This window comes from Ursus arctos, unplaced genomic scaffold (assembly GCF_023065955.2).
Source record: "Ursus arctos isolate Adak ecotype North America unplaced genomic scaffold, UrsArc2.0 scaffold_7, whole genome shotgun sequence".
In the NCBI taxonomy this organism is placed as follows: domain Eukaryota; kingdom Metazoa; phylum Chordata; class Mammalia; order Carnivora; family Ursidae; genus Ursus; species Ursus arctos.
The window spans coordinates 63,046,595-63,065,033 of NW_026623089.1; the positions used below are offsets into that span (position 1 = coordinate 63,046,595).

The 18,439-nt window shown below is 42.5% G+C and overlaps 1 protein-coding gene across 11 annotated transcripts; it reads left to right on the forward strand.

The window, feature by feature from the left end:
- The first annotated feature begins 1,267 nt into the window (after nucleotides 1-1,267).
- Nucleotides 1,268-17,575, forward strand: MRLN (myoregulin). Of its 11 annotated transcripts, XR_008958051.1 has the most exons (9): nucleotides 1,828-2,374; nucleotides 3,670-4,124; nucleotides 5,504-5,606; nucleotides 6,157-6,239; nucleotides 8,880-9,036; nucleotides 10,796-10,848; nucleotides 13,001-14,643; nucleotides 15,536-15,641; nucleotides 17,346-17,575. XR_008958051.1 is itself a non-coding variant. In XM_057308696.1 (8 exons), exon 8 carries the CDS (start codon nucleotides 17,369-17,371, stop codon nucleotides 17,504-17,506), a length of 138 nt encoding a protein of 45 aa, XP_057164679.1. In that variant the 5' UTR covers nucleotides 1,839-2,374; nucleotides 3,670-4,124; nucleotides 5,480-5,606; nucleotides 6,157-6,373; nucleotides 8,880-9,036; nucleotides 10,796-10,848; nucleotides 15,536-16,586; nucleotides 17,346-17,368; the 3' UTR covers nucleotides 17,507-17,575. The 11 variants fall into 11 exon arrangements, 5 of the variants coding, with proteins under 5 accessions (XP_057164679.1, XP_048075091.1, XP_057164680.1 ...); XR_007190035.2 differs by lacking the exon at nucleotides 13,001-14,643 and adding an exon at nucleotides 16,545-16,586 and having other exon boundaries at nucleotides 1,839-2,374; nucleotides 3,670-5,606; XM_057308696.1 differs by lacking the exon at nucleotides 13,001-14,643 and having other exon boundaries at nucleotides 1,839-2,374; nucleotides 5,480-5,606; nucleotides 6,157-6,373; nucleotides 15,536-16,586.
- Nucleotides 17,576-18,439: the final 864 nt, after the last annotated feature.

Consider the following 18,439-nt stretch of genomic DNA (forward strand, 5'->3'; position numbering starts at 1 on the left):
TTAAGGGTCCTTGTCTGAGCCCTTCCCTTGTGGCTCTGAGACCATCCTTTGTCAGAGTCGAAGCACTGTGGCAGGTAGCTGATTTGCAAACGGTTAAGGGAAGCATCAGAATAAAATGAACTATCTGTAGATCACAAAAGACTTAAAATGGTTGTGGTTTGCTTATTAGGATAATTTTCAAAAGTGAAAGATCTGATAAGAGTTCATTAAAAAAATAATGCAATTGGCAAGGAAATTTGTTCCTGTGGCAGGCAAAACAAAATAAGATCAATCTAAAATCGAAGTGACAAAAGAAGATTAAAAAATAAAAGGAGGTGGGGGCACCCGGGTGGCTCAATCAGTTAAGCATCCAACTCTTGATTTCGGCTCAGGTCATGATCTCAGGGTCGTGAGAACGAGCCCCACATTGGGCTCTGTGCTGGGCACGGAGCCTGCTTAAGATTCTCCCTCTCCCTCTGCCCCTCCCTGCTCTCTAAATGAATGAATAAATGAATGAATGAATAAATAAATACATAAATAAATAAAATAAATAGAGAAAACATGATCGTAAAGAACTTTGGCTATTTCCCGAAGTAGGAAGATTTCATTTGTTTAGCAGAGACAAAATAAAAGTTTAGTTTTGCATCAGTATAATATTTAATACTGAAGTTCTTTTAAAGAAAAACTTATAAATAAAGCCCATCAAACTTCAGCCAACATTGACCATGACAAATAAAATTCCCTTTCTATGAAGCTTCTACAACTTTCTGTTTCCATTCAGACTTTGTCCTTCACGTTCTTCTTCCTCATTCTTAAACACCCAGTCGTTACTTTAGGGCAAATCTACTCTCCTTTCCCTTAACAAGTGTGCATCCTGGATACCTTGCATTACTTCTCTCTGCAATTGTTTCTCCCAGAGTCTCATTCAAGACTACTTTTTTTTTTTTTTTCGAGAGAGAGAGAGAAGGAGAGATATGTCATCTTCTGAGCTGTGGACTAAATTTTGGACAAAGGGCTGAGGAGGAACAAGTGGCCCTCTGGGTGTCTCCAAAGCCCATCTAAGTGTCTTTAATATTCCCTCTGTGTCCAGTTAGTTTTTTCAGCCTTGGGTGATTGCTCTTGGGGTACTTGAGTCCCTTGGGAACACTGACAAGGGGAGGGCCAGTGACTACAGGAGCCAAGGGGCCAGAGTGGGAAGGGGAAGGTTCTGGCAGGGTAGATCCAGGGGTGGAGGAAGGAAGGATTTTGAAGGGGAACAGATCAAACAATTCAAAAGAATTTAAAAGAAGGTCAGACGTAGTAAAAAGGAGGAAGAAGGAGCCATGAGGGGCAGGGAATGATAGGAAGGAAGATTTTAGGTGAGGGGCAGTCCGAGGAGTTGTCTCATTTCCTCAAGAGGTCACTGAGGCTCCAGGTGGTGTTTAGGACAATTTGGCCATTACCAAAGACACTGACCTGAATGAGTGCCATCGTGGCAAAGCATGTAGAGAGAGGGAGAAGAGGAGGAGTGCCAGAGAGAGAAGTGTTGTTCTGGGTCCCCTCCAAAGACATGTTGATGTCCTAACCCTGGTACCTGTAACTGTGGCCTTATGTGGAAACAGGGTGTTTGCAGGGGTAAGCAAGTTAAGATGAGGTCATTGGGGTGCGCTGTAATCCAGTATGACTGGTGTCATTATAAGAAGAGAAGGTAGAGACTCACAGGGAGAAGGTGACTGTGGGGTGACAGAAACAGAGATTGAAGCGTTGTAGCTACAAGCCAGGAAATGCCAAGGATCGCTGGCAGTGCCCCCGCCCCGCAGCCAGGGTGGGACAAGGAGGGCTCTTCCCTTCCTGCCTCCAGAGGAGGACAGGCCCCACCCCCCGCTGGCCCCGGGTAGCAGCTAGATCTGTGAGACAACAAAATTCTATTGTTTTTAGCCCCCTAGTTCTGGTATTTTATCAAGACAGCCCAGGGAACCTAATATAGCTAGTAACCCATGGGATTAGATGATTAATTCAGACATAAGACCTTAAAGAAGACAGAAAAGATACTTGTCTTAGTTCTCTAATGCTCCTTGCACAATCCCAATCCCCCTTTGTTCAAACCTCAGTGGAGGCTTGACGGAACTTCCTTGCAAAATAAACCACTAGAGAAACAAAACAGAAGAAGCTCGCAGAAGAGCCAGAGGAAGTTCTTGCCTGAGAGAATCAGTGTAGCTCCTTAAAGTGTTACAACACACAAATGTCCAGAGCACTGGATCCACTCGCCATCGTGGATGCCAAATCCCTGGGACACGAAGAGTCGAGAAGCCAGCATGAATACCGGGGTGAAGACGGGGCGGATCCGAGGGAGGGTCAGCATTCTGTAAAGACACGGCACCAGAAAACTGCCACAGAAAAACAAATCCAGATTCAGGTAAGGAGAGACTTCATATGAAAAGACTGTTGTAGGTGGTTGACAGGGTCTGGGGCTGGGGGAAGGGCGAGGGGAGAGTTGCTGTTTAAGGGGTATGGAGTTTCAGTTTTGCAAGATGAGAAAGTTCTGGACCTCTGTGGCCCAACACTGTAAATATAGTTAACATTGCTGAATGGCAAACTTAAGCATAATTAAAATGAGGCACGCCTGGGGGGGGTCAGTCAGTTAAGCATCACCTTCTGCTCAGGTCATGATCCCAGGGTCCCAGGATCTAGTCCCGCATCGGGCTCCTTGCTCCTCGGGGAGTCTGCTTCTCCCTCTGCCTGCTTGTGCTCTCTCTCTCTGACAAATAAATAAATAAAATCTTAAAAAAATGATTAAGATGGTAAAGTTTATGATATGCATATTTTACCACAATTTAAAAAATTATTCAAGAGAAGAGAAGAGACATAGTATGGGGAGGCGCCCTGCTGCGGTTCAGAAAATACTCTGGTCACAAGATCTACAAGCATCTCAAAGGTCAGGCAGAAAATGGCTTTCTCTGTTATAAAGAAGAGTAAACAAAGCTAAAAGGACACAATTAGGTGAGAGGGTGTGTGATTAGACAATTGATTAGAGAATGTCGTCAGCTTGTTTTTGGAAAATTCACTAAGGAAGGGCTGTTCTGTATTCTGATGCAGGTGGGTCAAAGTTCAGGGGATTGTCTGGAGAGAGAAAGAAGCCCGAGTAGAGTTTGGTTAAGACACGTTAGCGAGTATTTTGTTCAGACTGGTGAGTGGGGACAAACGGTTCAGCTGACCGTTTATGAGGCACGGCGGGAATGTAGAGGGTCTGGCCTTGCCATCGGTGAACAAGGGACTTATCCACCAGTCTCATCCAAGTCATTTGAAGACGGGTGGTTCTTTGCAGTAAACCTTTTCCCCAAACATGAAGGGGTGAGGAGTTTGTGCTTTCCAGGAGCACAGGATTCAGGTAGAGCTCAACATCACCACATCCCTGCACCTGCTCTCCCTCCCTCCCCCTACACAAGTTTCCAGGCGGTGAGCTCTTGAAGGAATGCACCACGAAAGCTGGCTAGCCCCCGTCCTCACTCATAAGCTACTGTTTGCATGTTCCTGGAGCCGTGCTGAGGACGTGGCCTGCCTTATGTCACTTATCTCTCGAAACAACCTGGTTACCTAAGCGGAGTCTTCGATGGTCGTTTTACAGATGAAGAAACCGAGGCACCAGAAGAATACATAACATTACTAATGTCACACCGCTAATATCACATAATTAATATATTTGTTTCCTAGGGCTGCAGGACAAGTGACCACAAGCTTGATGGCTTGAAACAACAGAAATGTATCGCCTCCGTTTTGGAAGCCGGACGTCCAAGATTCAGGTGTCCACAAGGCCCTGCTTTCTCTGAAGTCACTCGGGGAGGATTCTTCCTTGTGTTGTCATCACCGCAGTGGCTGCCAGCAGTCCTCGGTGTTCCTGGCTTGTAGACATACCACTCCGGTCTCTGTTTCCTTTGTCACATGGTGTCCTCACCGTGTGCCTCTCTGGATCCGAGCTGCCCTCTCTTCTAAGGACACCAGTCACTGGATTAGGGCCCAGTGTTACCAGTCTTAATCCAGTAAGAGCTCATCTTAAATTGATTATATGAGCAAGGTCTTATTTCCAAAGAAGGCCACAGTCACAGGCACTGGGAGTTAGAACCTGAACATTACCTTTTTGAGGGACACGATTCAACCCACAGCAGTTGGTAAGTGGTGGAGCTAGAGCTCGGGACCCTCCCCGGTCATCCCGAGAGTGGGATCTTCACGCCCCAGGCACCGGTAAAAGGGACCCTTGAGGAGTGTTAAGACTCTATCAGAATGTCTAATTTTAAATTTCATCTTTTCAAAATTTCCACTTGTGTTTTAAAATGTACATCATGTATTTACCATAGCACATGAGTCTGTTCCATAAAGATACATCTATTCAGTGGGTACTCAAGAATTGTAACTGGTCAGTGTAGGAAAAAAAGAAATTAAGGCCCTGTACCTACTCCCCTCCTTCTTACCCATCTATTGAACTGGTGGTCACTGGTGTGTTACTTTTTCTTTTTCACAGCAAAATAGCACTCCACTATTTGTAGTGAGGTGTTTTGATTTCTCCCCACCCCCAGGATTTGGTCGAAAAGGGTTTGGTTTGGAAAAAGGATAGTTACCAGATCTGAGCCAAGGTGACAGGTAGCCAGAACCTTAAGAATGAGGCAATCTGACAAGAGTTTTTCCCTTCAGTTTGTATCCTTATGTATTTCAATAACTTTGTCTAATGATCAGTTTCCTTTTAACGCCTCAGACAGACAGGCAGAGCCAGTGTTTAATATAATTTAGGTCTGCAGGGCTGCTGTTAATGAGCCAAACAATTTAACATCAATTGTTGGGGGCAGGGGAGGTGTATCTTTTTTGGACTTTTTTTGAAATACAGTTTTTCAAAAGGAGAACCACTGCACCCAGACCCAGTAGCCAGGTTGTGATTCCGCTTCTATTCTTCGGACTTCAATGCTGCGGTTTCCCTTGTGTGATACTATTCGGAGATCTGCTCCCCTCCCCCTAACACGCACATAACACACACACACACACACACACACACACACACACACACACTGCCAGGAATTGTTTTGGGTTCCTGAAGGGGGACAGAGTGATATGCTCACAGGTAAATACATCTCAAAATGCTAATGTGCATTTGAATATCCATTTGTTTATCTATTTTAAAAACAGGGGGAAGTCAAGGTAAACCAGGCAAAATGTATAAATTTGAAAAGATATTCAGATATCCATGGAAAAGAATTGCTCAGAAGAACAAAGGATAGTGTAACATTAAATGAGTCACGGTGTTCTCCCAGAGAGTAAAACTGTATTCTCGTCAGTTATTGTTTAATTCTTCGAACATTTGACATAAGGGTCTATTGATTACTGGGGCGGGGAGAGCTGGTCCCCTGCTCACGGGTTGTGGGAGCTCCTGTGTGGGCCTCCGTATATTTTTGTTACACTTTATCCCACCTGTGCCTGTCAGTTCCTTTCCACTTGCCTCCTCCCGTGACAGTCTGGCTCATGTTTCTTCATAAAGCTCTAAGCCAGTTATTAATAACAGCCCAGCGAGTCTCCGGATCCACCTAAGAGCATGTGGTGTTTTTCACAAAAGAGAAGAGAGATCATCTCCTTGACTTGGGACTTTGCTTGCGGAGCCCTGAACAGTAAGTTTGCGGTTTTAAACTACATGACATTTTACAATGTTGATGTGGGAGGAAAGCTTTGCGTAACTCCTGTTTGCCTCTGGTGGGGGGAGAATGGAGTAAGCCGGAGCTTGGGCTCCCGGAGCCAACTTCCCGCACGCTGCTTCTGCCTCCCTCCAGCCTGTACGGGGCTGCTTGCACGCCGGAGGCGTGCGTTCGAATCCGCTTCCTCTCATTTCCATCTGGTAAATAAAGGCAGGAGGAGAAGCAAGGGATTAATCATTCCTAAATTCTTGACCCCACCTTGTGGTACGCGTGGTTCTCCCGTGGCTCCGATGAGCGCGAGAACTCTCACTCAGGGAAAGTGACCGCGCGGAGGGCTGCCCGGTGGAGCGGGCTTGTCCTTCTCCCGTGGTGGAGCTTCCGTTCAGACACGGCACCTGCCTTGCTCCAGCGATGCATCGCCTTCTTGTTTTCTTGTAGCCGAAGGCTTTGTCTTTGCAGCCTCCTTTATAATGGTTGTTCCTGAGAGTCCTGGAAAGTAGGTCACTGTGTTTTCTGTCTGCAAAAGGAGGACCTGCTCGGTCCTTGGGAGCTCAGCTGAAACCAGACGATCCAGTCGTTCTCCAGGACCAGCGTAGCTTCCTGCTAAGGGTACGTATGCTCAGTGCTCTCGAACACGTGCACCAGGCTTCTAAACAACATGCGGAAGGGAGGCATGACAGCCAACTGGAAGCGGGCAGACGCTGGCCTGGTGTGGAGCCCTGGCTTGGAGACTAACCCACTGTGTGAGTTTAAGCAAGTACTCAATCTCTCTGAGCCTCAGTTTCCTCATTTGTAAAATGAGAGTCATAATGACATCTTTTATAGGGGAGTGGGGTTTACTCATAATGTAAGTGGCCAAGCATACTAACATTATTTATGAAATCCCTCATTTGAATTTCTCCTGAATCTTCTTAACCATCTCTTGTTTGTTTCAGAGTCAAATCTAGAGCCCCCAATGGGGTCTTTGACAGAAAATATTAATCTAAATGGTAGAGACACTGGAGGGAGGTGGATGGGGGATGGGCTCAATGGCTGATGGGCGTTAAGGAGGGCACGTGTTCCAATGAGCACGGGTGTTAAATGTTAGTGATGAATCACTAAATTGTACTCCTGAAACCAAAGCTACGCTATATGTTAACTAATTTGAATTTAAATAAAATCTTGGAAGAAAAAAAAGAAAGAAGGAAAAAAATAAATGGTAGAGACCATAACTGGTTTCATCTTTAGGATGAGCAAGCTGTGTGGAGGGTGAGGCTGGGGCACATGCTTAGTGGTTCGGGACATTAGTCTGTAGCTAAGATCAACGAAGATGACAAACCTCCCAAAACAATTTCCAAGTGTAAGCTAGTGTTTTCGTAAACTTGCCTGCTTTACCAGTATTCTGAAATTTGAGCTTTTGGTTATGTGCTTCTACGGTTAGAAGGGACTGGTGTCCCCCCCCGCCCATTGCTAGATCGATTCTGTGCCTGGAGGAGACAGAAAGGAGAGTTGTCTCAACGAGTAGCTGCTTCCCAAAGTCTTCCCCTGTAACTCAGGAGATGAGATTTTTGCTTTCCTCTGCAAGCTTTCACTATGCGCACATTTATTTAGTTCCTGCTGTGTGCAAGACATTGTGCTAGGTTAGCAAGGTGTCAATAGCTCTGACTATAGGAGGAGAAAGAAGTCATTCTGGGAGTCACTCTGGCCCCGGTCAGAATGGGCCTCTTCTATGGTACGTGAGAAGTACAGACAGAGCACAGACAGGGCCCAGATCCCACAGAGCCTTCACACCCAAAACTGATCCAACAAAAATGGACATTGCTGGTTAGACTTCCCCCTGGAAGGCTGTAAATTCTTGGAAAATGATTCACGGATTTTCAGGGTTCCACCCAGGGTTCACCCTCTAAGCAATGAGCTGGTGAGGCATAGAAGAACAGCATCTTAAAGCTGCATCCCAGCCTCACCCCTCTACCCCCCACCTCCCCAATTACTTTTTTTTTTAAGATTTTATGTACTTATTTGAGAGAGAGAGAGAGGAAGCTTGTGCATGAGTGGGGGAGGGGCAGAGGCAGAGGGAGAGGGAGAAGCAGAGACTCCACTGAGTAGAGAGCCTGACACGGGGCTCCATCCCAGGACCCTGAGATCATGACCTGAGCCGAAGTCAGATACTTACCAACTGAGCAACACAGGCACCCCCAATTACTTTTTGTTGAGCACCTCTTTTCTTCTAAGGCCTGTGCTAAATGCTGGAAATACAATTCTGCCTTTTAAAAAGTCACAGATTTTCATTTAACTTGAAATTCTGTTCTCCCCCCTCGCCATCTACCTTCTCAGCTAAACTTGACTCCAAAACACACTTAACTGGTTTCGGAAATCAAATCTGCACCTTAATGAATCCAAAATGGCCACCAGTGAATTTATACGAAGTGTGTGTTGCAGAAAGTAGTTTGAAAGGTTTTGCCAGATGCTTTTTAGAATTCCAACAGGCCTAGACAGTCACACTCTCCTCTACTCACCTGCACCCAGTCTGGAGTGGCACCCACTTGGCTGTATGAATTCTGCAGATAAAAAGCACAGACCTCACAAACAAACACCCTCAGTCTCACTCCTGCTTCCTCACCCCATGGCAGGACAATCGTGCTGGGCTTCCCTCCTGAAACCTTGCAGAGCTGGTCCCCAGCCAGGCGCTGGGCAGTTCATCTGGCCTTATAAGAGGGCACTACAGCTGTGATTCATGGAGAGGGCTGGGGAACTTAACAGGGAGAAGGTTGATAACATTTTGATTTTTTGGGTTCCAGAAGATTTCTTAATGTTAAGTGCCTGTAACCGGGCGATTTGTGTCTTCTTGGGGGCAATGCATGATCTCCTATTTGGGGTAGGAATGTGCCAGTGGGAAATCTCAACCTCCAGAAGTCTTGGTAATGGGTGATTAGGAGATGTTTGTTCAGGTGTAGAGAAATAGTTCCTTTTAGGGCCAAGATATTTACTTATAACATTCGAGGCATGGTCAGAGATGGCCCAGGAAGGCCCAAACTGCACAGGCATTGACATAGAAAAAAAGCACGAGAGGTACAGTTGAAGAGAAATAGAGTAGATCGACGCGGGTCGGGGAGCCCCCCAGCTCCAGGGGGCTGGGGGGCCCTAGAGAGTGTTGCCAGGCAAACCAGCCCACATGCTGCACTCCTGCCTCCATGTCCCCTTTCCACCTCTAAATCCATTTGTTTCTTCTCACCCATCTGAGTCATCACTCTTCTCTTTCCACCGTGCTAGGTGGCTTCATCGCTGCTTCATTGTACCAACCACCGTTTGCTCCAGCACCAGGCAGCACGCTGGGCTCACAGCTTCCCTTTTTACTGATCCTGAGATACCGCGGTGGCAAAGGCTGTGGAGCCAGACAGACCTTCCTTCAAATCCCCGGTTATCCCTGGTGTGTAAGCTTAACTAGTTTATTTAACCTTTCTGCTCTTCAGTTTCCCCAAAGAAGGAAATAGGGGTGCGAATGGCTCACAGTACCAGGTTTTATGTGATTAAAATCAAAGCATTTGTAGGCCCTTCCTAATGAGAGTTACAAAGAAAATCCTTTTGATTCCCTGCAAGACCGATAGCATTTCTGGTTAGCAGGTGAGGTTAAGTGCCAGGTCCGAGGCTACAGGGTCATACCAGCTAGAACCAGGATCTAAAACCAGTTTGGTCTGGCTCTAAAACCTATGTTCTCTCCTCACTCCACTTTGCTGACTGACCATCTGTGACCAAGCACATGTTTTTGTCCTCAGTCGAAGTCCATTCTGTCAAGTTCTGACCTGCCAAGTGCTGCAGTTGTCACTTCTGACTTCCTTTATTTTGGACTCTCTGGTCTGACCTGGCCCGAATCAGAGAAGTTGGGAGGTTGATGAAGGTAGAATGTCTCCAAGTAGCCGAGGGAAATGCAGAAGCCAATTTATCTCAAAGGTCAAAAAATGGCCGCGGCCACGGTGATGGTCATTGCGCAGAAGAGGAGCTCTGGAGCCTCAGACCAATGACTGTACTTCCCGTCCTTCCCCGGGCCTCGGTGTCCAATGGGAATTTTACAAGATTGCAAATATCTTTTCCAGTGCCAACATCTCTGTCGGATTTCAGACCTTTCACTACTATTGTTTTTCTTAGCTGGAAAGAGAAAAATCTCTTTGAAATCCTATCTCAGGCAGGAAACAAGGTCCAACGATCATGCTGGCAGTCCTGTAAGTGTAAAGCCATACGCCATTCTCATGATTCTCATTCGACGAGCTTTCTCTCGTACAAGACTCATATCATTGATGAATTAATTTCTCAGATGTGTGTTAAATTTCCTTTCTCAGCTTTGGGCAGAATCTAATGGAGCCTTAACTAGTTCAAAAAATACTATTTGAACTCAAATTTTAGAAACTTATGTAACGCACAAAACCCATTTACCATTGACTAGGCCTGAGTTTTTAGTTAACTTCTGAAGGACTCACATTTGAAGTGTCTCCTGCCCTGTCACACCAGCGTCCATTTCTAGAGTCCTCAGGGGACAAATCTCCATTATGCCGTAGAAACGGTAGCCACCCTAACAGGACATTCCTATCCTAAAATCCCATATCGCCGGTGCCAAGTTTTTGTTGCCTTCCAGCCACTTGACTTGGTTCCCTAATTACAACCAAAAAATACAGAAGCAAAAACACCACCAAGACATAATTCCCATCTGTTTTCCAAAGTTTCTAAAACATAGTTTTATTGAACATAAACTTTATAGGAAAGAGACATTTTCCATACAGAGACAAAGAGAAAGCACCCAACTTTGGAATTTTACTTTTTAAATATTTGCTAGAAAAGGTAGACTTAGTACATGTGTTTTTCTTGTTGTAACTGTCATTTAAACAAAATGAACTTTCGGTCTTTTGAAAAAGATTCTACTTTACATGCAGTTATTAAATCAACATTTATTGAAAATGGATTGGTGTCACATACTGTGAAGCACTGGGATCCAGGATGGCTAAAGCCATCTTACTTTTTAATAAGACATCTGCGGTCTATGGGATGGTGTACGCAAACAAATAACCATAATACGGTGTAGTGAGTTGAAACACGGTATAGACAGGCTGGCTTAAATTCTGCCTGAGGAAGTCAGGATAGATCACAGAGGAGGTAACATTGGTTTTCAAAGGTGTGTGACAGTTTTGTGTGTTTAGGTGTTTAAAGAGAGCTTGAGAAGAATGACTCATTCAAGGATACCATCTAAGAGGTAATATGCTAGGTTATAATTATAATATTTACCATTGGTTGTTGTGTGTGCTTGCTAGACACAAGTATCATCTCATTAAATTCTCATACCGCCCTAAGAGATAGGTACTATTATTTTCACCCCCATTTTGTAGAAGTGCTAACTAAGGCACAGAGAGTACATGTAACATGTCCAAGGTTTCGTGGTAAGTAGCAGATCTGAGTGAAACCCCATCAGTCTGATTCCAGACCCATTGCTCAACCACCATGCCCTGAAAGCACTATTGTTATTTCTTTGTCCAGCTAATGTTAAGAAGGTCAAGGGGAAAAACTAGTCAAAGGTTGATCAGTGGGTAGATAACAAAGTAATAATAAACAAGAATAACATTGCAAATAAAAAAGCTAATAAATAGATTTTAAAAGCCTGTACTTTCAGCAAACCTGGTTGCTAGAGTAAGCTAACGTTGGTGTTCTGTGAATGTCCCATTTACAAAGAGCAGATTATTTTGATGTGAGTAAAGGAACAGCTGACTGTCGTATAGAGATCCTGGCAAATTCAGGGTTCTCTCTCCCAGAAGGGTCATTGCAAGACTGTCCATCTCATTTTTTGAACAACAGTTCACATACACAGAAAGGAGCCAGGACTGAAGAAGAAGAGTGGCCATTAATGATTACATGTGGATATTTCCATTTCAGTATGGTCGATTTCCACTGTAATACAGATCTTTTCAAAAGTAACTTTTTGTTTGAAAATATTAATAAATCTATGTAGTTGACAGATGGTGTCATCTGGAGTCCTGGGTTAGAATCTAGGATCCAGCACAGAATACTGAGTGGCCGTGGGTAGTTGCTTCATGTTCTAACAGTACATAACCATAGCCGGCACATGCTAGCCCCTCAATAAATGGTAATCACTGTACTTTACTTGAGTGACCTATTAGGTAAAAATGGACAGACTTCAATTATGTGTCATTTTTCAACGTGTGTCTCTAGGGAACTTTGCTCAATATTATCTTGACCATTAGATAGTGACGGAAACAGGAGTAGGATGAACAAATTCTTGTCAAAAAAAGAAAATATTTTTGAAATATGATTCAAGAGTTTAAGACTATAAACTCGAATCCAATGAAAAGTGTTTTTCTTTTGATTGAAAAAGAGACTTTCCAAAGTATGTTCTGTTCTTTGCCTTGACCAAGAATCCATGCCTTATAAGGGGGAAATAGAAGAGGTTGAGAGAAATTGAGAAAATGGTGAGGTCCTACTTGGCGGTGGGAGCAAGCCATTTAGCAAATGCACTTTTCTTATGGTTGCGGAAGTCAGAGTTGATTTGAGAAGACACGTTTTACATAAAAGCAAGATTGTAAAGGTTTTAAAGGCAAGAGCCTACAAGCTCATGGCAGGAGGAAGAACAGGAAATACAGTGGAATTCAACTCCCAGAGACCAAAGTTTATTGCTTCTCTCTTTTCGTCCAGCTTACTTTGTGGGACACCACTGTTCAACCACTCGATAAACAATGAACAGGTCACTTTGAATTAGATTATTTGGACTCTTCCTGGAGTCAAAAAATAAATACAAATTTAAAAAACGAGATAAGAGAGTATTTTCAGTACAACATTCTATAAAATAATAAATTGATTCCCAGTGCCTTCTGGAAATAGGGAAAGGGAAGGTAGGTAGAAGCATTGCAAATGAAGTGATAAATTATTTTCAGGCACCTGAAATTTCAGCATGGAGTATTATTAGGCCCAAAATAATCTGGAATGTCTTATATCAGAAATTGGAGGTTATTTTAGTTATGACTTTTAAATACTACATTCAAGATAAGACCATGACCTTGAAATAGTCACACTCAATATGTTCTAGCATACTCTTAAAAGTGTCCTAATTTGTTTGGAATTTATATTTTTGGTGCATATTGTATCCAATAAAAAACATTAGGAATCATTTTTTTCCCCTGAAAATTGCTGCTGCTAAATAGCTTTTCCCCCAAAAAGAATGTCCATCCAATCCCAAAGAGAAACACACCTGATTACAAAGTTTCTAGCTAAATAAGAACTAATTAGACAAAACATAAATCAAAGTACAGTGATAGTCATAATTTTAATCCACAGTAAAATCTGAGCACGTTAGGAAGCTTGAGATGATACAAGTCTGTGTCCTTCCAACGATTTAGACCTAACAGCAGCTCTATCATCAAGCGGAAGAACGAAACGGGAACCACCCATATTCCTGCTGATCGCGAGCATTTTGAGTGAGACAAGAACATGTTCGTCAGCCAGAGAGACTTAAAATGAACTCAAAGACAGTTAAGTTTATCAGTGAAACATTTTTTTTTAAAGATTTTATTTATTTATTTGACAGAGATAGAGACAGCCAGCGAGAGAGGGAACACAAGCAGGGGGAGTGGGAGAGGAAGAAGCAGGCTCATAGCGGAGGAGCCTGATGTGGGGCTCGATCCCATAACGCCGGGATCACGCCCTGAGCCGAAGGCAGACGCTTAATGACTGAGCCACCCAGGCGCCCCTATCAGTGAAACATTTTAACTGAAAATACGTAATTTGTACTTTTTCACATAAGTTACATGTTTTCATTAAAATGTTTCATGCCTGAATCTAATTTTCCCAAGTTCATCTTTGTTTAAATGATTGGTTTAGCAAAATAAAATCAGTATATGTTACTTTTGTATATATGGAGAAGGAAAAGGACTGGCAGTTTTGAAACTACTTTCCTTATTTTCTAAAGTTATATAAGCAAGCAACGTCCTTTTTTTTTTTTTTTAAGATTTTATTTATTTATTTGACAGAAAGAAAGGCAGTGAGAGAGGGAACACAAGCAGGGGGAGTGGGAGAGGAAGAAGCAGGCTCCCAGCGGAGGAGCCTGATGTGGGGCTCGATCCCAGAATGCTGGGATCACGCCCTGAGCCCAAGGCAGACGCTTAACGACTGAGCCACCCAGGCGCCCCGCAAGCAACGTCCTTTTATATGAAAATGCAAGAAATAGAAACAGCACAGATAAAAAAATCACATATAGTCCTTCCTTCCAATCTTGGCCTCGGTGATCATTTGTAGATATTTCTCAGTTTCTTTTCTTTCTTTTTTCTCGTATTTCAGTTGTGAAGTTTAACATACATACAGAAAAACACATAAAATTTATATGTACACTTTAACACATGGTTAAAAAGTGATTGCCAGTGTAACCACCACCCAGGACAAGAAATGAAACAATGATGGGAGCTCCTCATCCCGCCTAACCCCTCCCTAACCCTCCCTGAAGTCACCCCCTCCTGATGTATGGTAGCCAATCCCTTGCTTTTCTTGATAGATTTACCTCCTACACTGTTGCCATACACATATGACCCCTAAACTGCACACTTTTAAAAAAAGATTTATTTTATTTATTTTAGAGATAGAGAGTGCAGGGGGAAGGGCAAAAGGAGAGGGAGAGGGAGAGAATCTCAAGCAGACTCCACGCTGAGTGCAGAGCCTGGGGTGGGGCACGATCTCAGGACCCTGAGAGCATGACCTGAGCCAAAACCAAGAGTTGGATGTTTTAACCAACTGAGCCACCCAGGTATCCCTTTGGTGCCTTGCTTTTTAAAACTTCAATATTATGATTGTAAAATTTACCACTGCTTTTGTGTGTAGCTGTAGCTTAATTTTCGTTATTATGTAGTATTCCATTATATGAATTTATCCATTTTTCTGCTAATGGGCATTTGGGTTGTTTCTAAGTGGAGAATATTATGAACAATGTGTGTCCTGGTGCGGATATCCTTGCATCCGGTATATACCTAGGAGTGTAATGGGTTGTCATAAGGTATGGATTTTAATCATATTTAAATATTTAAACATAATTTTCTAAGTAGTGTTTTTATTATTTCATTGTTGTAATAACCATCATTTCATTGGATAAATAATCTTCCATTTGTGTCTAAATTTTATAGCCTGATCTTTTGTAATAAATTTACTCCTCCACTTTCTAATATGTTCATAAAAGTGATACAAAATCTTAAAAGTTAAAGAATTTAGAGCAGACATACAATCACATGAGCTATGGTCTTACGTAAACAATGAAGTTTTGTTGTCATAGAAGATATTGAAGCAAATATATTTAAAATAATTTTTAAGGACATTTTTGATTCAGTTGTGTTTGCCATACAAGATCGCATAAGCTTAATGTGTAGGACTTACGGGTTTGATACATTTATATTGCAGTCTGATTGCCATAGTAGTATTAGCCAGTACCTCTGTCACATCACATAATTACCATTTCTTCTCATGCTGAAAACAATTAAAACCTAGTCTCTTAGCAAGCTTAATATTTATGATACAGTTTTATTGTCTATAATCACTGTACTGGGTATTAGGTCTTTAGAACTTACTTACTAGTTGCAAGTATGTATCTTTAAACAACATTTTTCCCTTTCCCACATCCCCTGAGATACGTTGTTTAAAAACCATGGTGAATGCTTGCCTTGCCAGGAAAACCCTAGAATTCAGCTTAACCTTTCTGTTAAAGTTTCAGTGTTCAGCTGCACAAATCCTTGATAAATTAAAATTAAAATGTCATATTTTCCAAAGCCCACTCTTTGACACCTTCCTGACTTCTTTGAAAGTAATTTTAGTGTTTGTCCAAGCAGGCCCCCTGCTCCTCCACTTCGTACACTACCTCACTATCCAATAAAACCTTTTTATGTGCTTTGACACAGGGACCGAGGTTGCTAAGAGTCCACCTGTGCTGAGTGCACTTTGTTCTGGCCAGAGTTTACGGAGAGAACACCAAGGAGCAGGGCTACCTACCACTACTTAAGTCAGGTGAGAAACGGGTCTCGCCTCCCTCATCAGTCCCCCCGCAGCTCTCTGGTCTTTCCCACACTTCCTATTTCAGACTCTTGCTGTTGTTGGAGGAAAGTGAATTGCCCCTCGGAGCAAAGATTAAAGAAACACAAGCTGGAGGCCATGAGAGCGGAGAAAATCACTTTGCCAACCCATCTATTATTCTCACCCCTTGTTTCTGAAACACGGGCAAAAGGAATTGTTGGATGTCGGGGAAATTCTAGGTGTTTACTTTGCCGGTGACTGATGTGTAATTTGGGGCATGCCATTCCCTCCTCCGGGAATGGGGCTAGTTATTACAGAAATTAACCAAGCTTGCTAAAATGGAAGAAGACAACACCGTCTAAACCTCATCTATCAGCCCTCTCTCTTACAACTCAACCTGCCTTTTTGGTTTTTGAGTGAAAGTAGCAACAAATATTCTTCTACCCCAACCCTGCCCCTTTTAAAAAAGCATTGGCGCTCCTTTTAAGTAGAGTGTATAAAAGGCACTTTGATGCAAGTCTTTGAAAATTGCTTGATTTATTTGACCTTGCATTCCTGAACGAGGAGTTCAGAATGGTTCTAAACTCCCTACCTGACAGGCATTTGGCAAAATGTGCCAACAGTGTGCTACACAGAGCTCACACTAATACCTTTTAAAATTCCATAATACTTTTTGAAATTCCTGCTATTTGTCTGAACTATTTGATTAACACAGAAATGTGGAGGAGATTAAATGTTCGATATCTTATTAAGTGACTGAAATAATGAGAGAGGATCTTGAGGAAAGATCAAGACAATGAAAAAGACCTTTTGTTGTTTAATTAAAAAAAAACATTTTATCACCTGCCTTTTTCCATGTCTTCAAATTCTCATTTCCTGGTGACGCTGCCCAAACAGGTTGGAAGAAAGGCAATTTCACTGATGCCGAAAGAAGTGAGGGTAAATGACTTTGTAGATAAGATTTCATGAATAAACTGACAAGACAATGGTCATTCTGATGGTTCCGTGAGCTGTTTCTTTTTCTTTTTCTTTCTTTCTTTTTTAAGCTTTTATTTATTGTCAGAGAGCGAGCGAGTGTGAGTGCACAAACAGGGGGAGCGGTAGGTAGAGAGAGAGGGAGAGAAGCAGACTTCCTGCTGAGCAGGGAGCCTGATGCGGGGCTCCATCCCAGGACCCTGGGATCATGACCTGAGCCGAAGGCAGACGCTTAACCGACTGAGCCACCCAGGCTTCCCCCCCCAAAAAAGCTGTTTCTTTTTAGAAAGAAAGGCATATTTGACATGTAGAAAAATGTATGATTACGATATAAAGTGGTCAAAATGAGGGGGTGGAAAATATTTTAATTCATTGGGGGGAAAGGGTGTGTACAGATGTGTACAGATGTTCCTCATCACTATTTCTTGACGGTGCAAATATTCCATTGAGTTTAAAGAATTAGGATTATAAATATGTTTTTTTTTTTTAAGATTTATTTATTTGATAGAGAGAGAAAGAGAGAGCATGTGCGCACAAGCAGGGGGAGCAGCAGAGGGAGAGGGAGAAGCAGGCTCCCCACTGAGCAAGGAGGCCGATGCGGGACTAGATCCCAGGACTCTGGGATCATGACCGAAGCTGAAGGCAGATGCTTAACCAACTGAGCCACCCAGGCACTCCTATAAATATGTTTATTTCAGGATACTTTTCTCTCCCCCCCCCCAGGGAGCAAGAGCATTCTGGATAAGATGTGTAAAAACTGGATATTAATGTCTACTACTATTCCCGCAAGTCCAGAAGATGAAATTATTGGAAGACTTCTAAAAATTTTGTTTGTTCTCTTTGTTGACTTTATGTCTATTATATATGTCATTGTAACTTCCTAAAGAGCTGAATTCCCTTGCTTTACACGTAAATTTCACATTAATTCCACTGAATAAAAACTTGTAGCTCAATATGTTGAGTGATTTTAATTTGATCTCCAGTTATTCTAGAAGCCAAAAGGACATTACAATCAAAACAATATTGTGTACTGTTTAGTACCTAAGGTTTATAAAACATCGTAAAAATTAATGTGTCTTTTTTTCCCCAGAAATCTATACTACCGAGTCATAAAACTTCTTGACTTTTTAACACCATTGTCATTTGGTAGGTTGACTAAAATTTGTAAGTGTGATTATGGGTGATTTTTTTCAGGATGCATACCTACGTGAAATTTTATCTGGTTCTATTTTTAACACACCAAGCTTAACATATGATAATCTTTCCATACGATATGTCAGTAGTTTATACTCATTTTCTTAAACACTTATCTGTGTGGAGGTAAGTATGTTTTTCTGAACCCTGGACAATTTTATGTTCCTATCAACAAAAACTTAGAGTTAGGAATAAAAATACTGTAAAGAGATTCTTTTAAGAAAATAGAACTTGTAAGAGAGGAGAGAAAACAGGTGCATGTGTGCCGATTTTCTGTTTGGGTCTAAATGCTCCCAGCATGTCATTTAATATAAGGCTCCCAATAATTCTAGGAGGCAGGTTTGTTGCCCTTATTTTACAGAAGGAAAAATGGAATGTTGGGAGAATTATGCTAGCTTGAAACCAAGACGAGGAAGCGCAGAGCCAAGTCTTGGGGCTTTGCGATCCGCATCATGTCGCCACTAAAGGTAAATAGTAACAGCACGAGTGTGATTAAAAACCAATCGGCAGAGCTCAGCTTTTTTTTCACAATAATGTTTCATTCAAGCCCCTAGGGCTGTATTTTTGCATTGCCCCTATTTATTTTCTTATTCCACATTTAAAAATCTTTTATGAAAAAGATC

Coding starts and splice junctions, on each gene's coding strand:
- MRLN (XM_057308697.1), top strand. CDS start 17,369: ATGTGTAAAAACTGGATATTAATGTCTACTACTATTCCCGCAAGTCCA.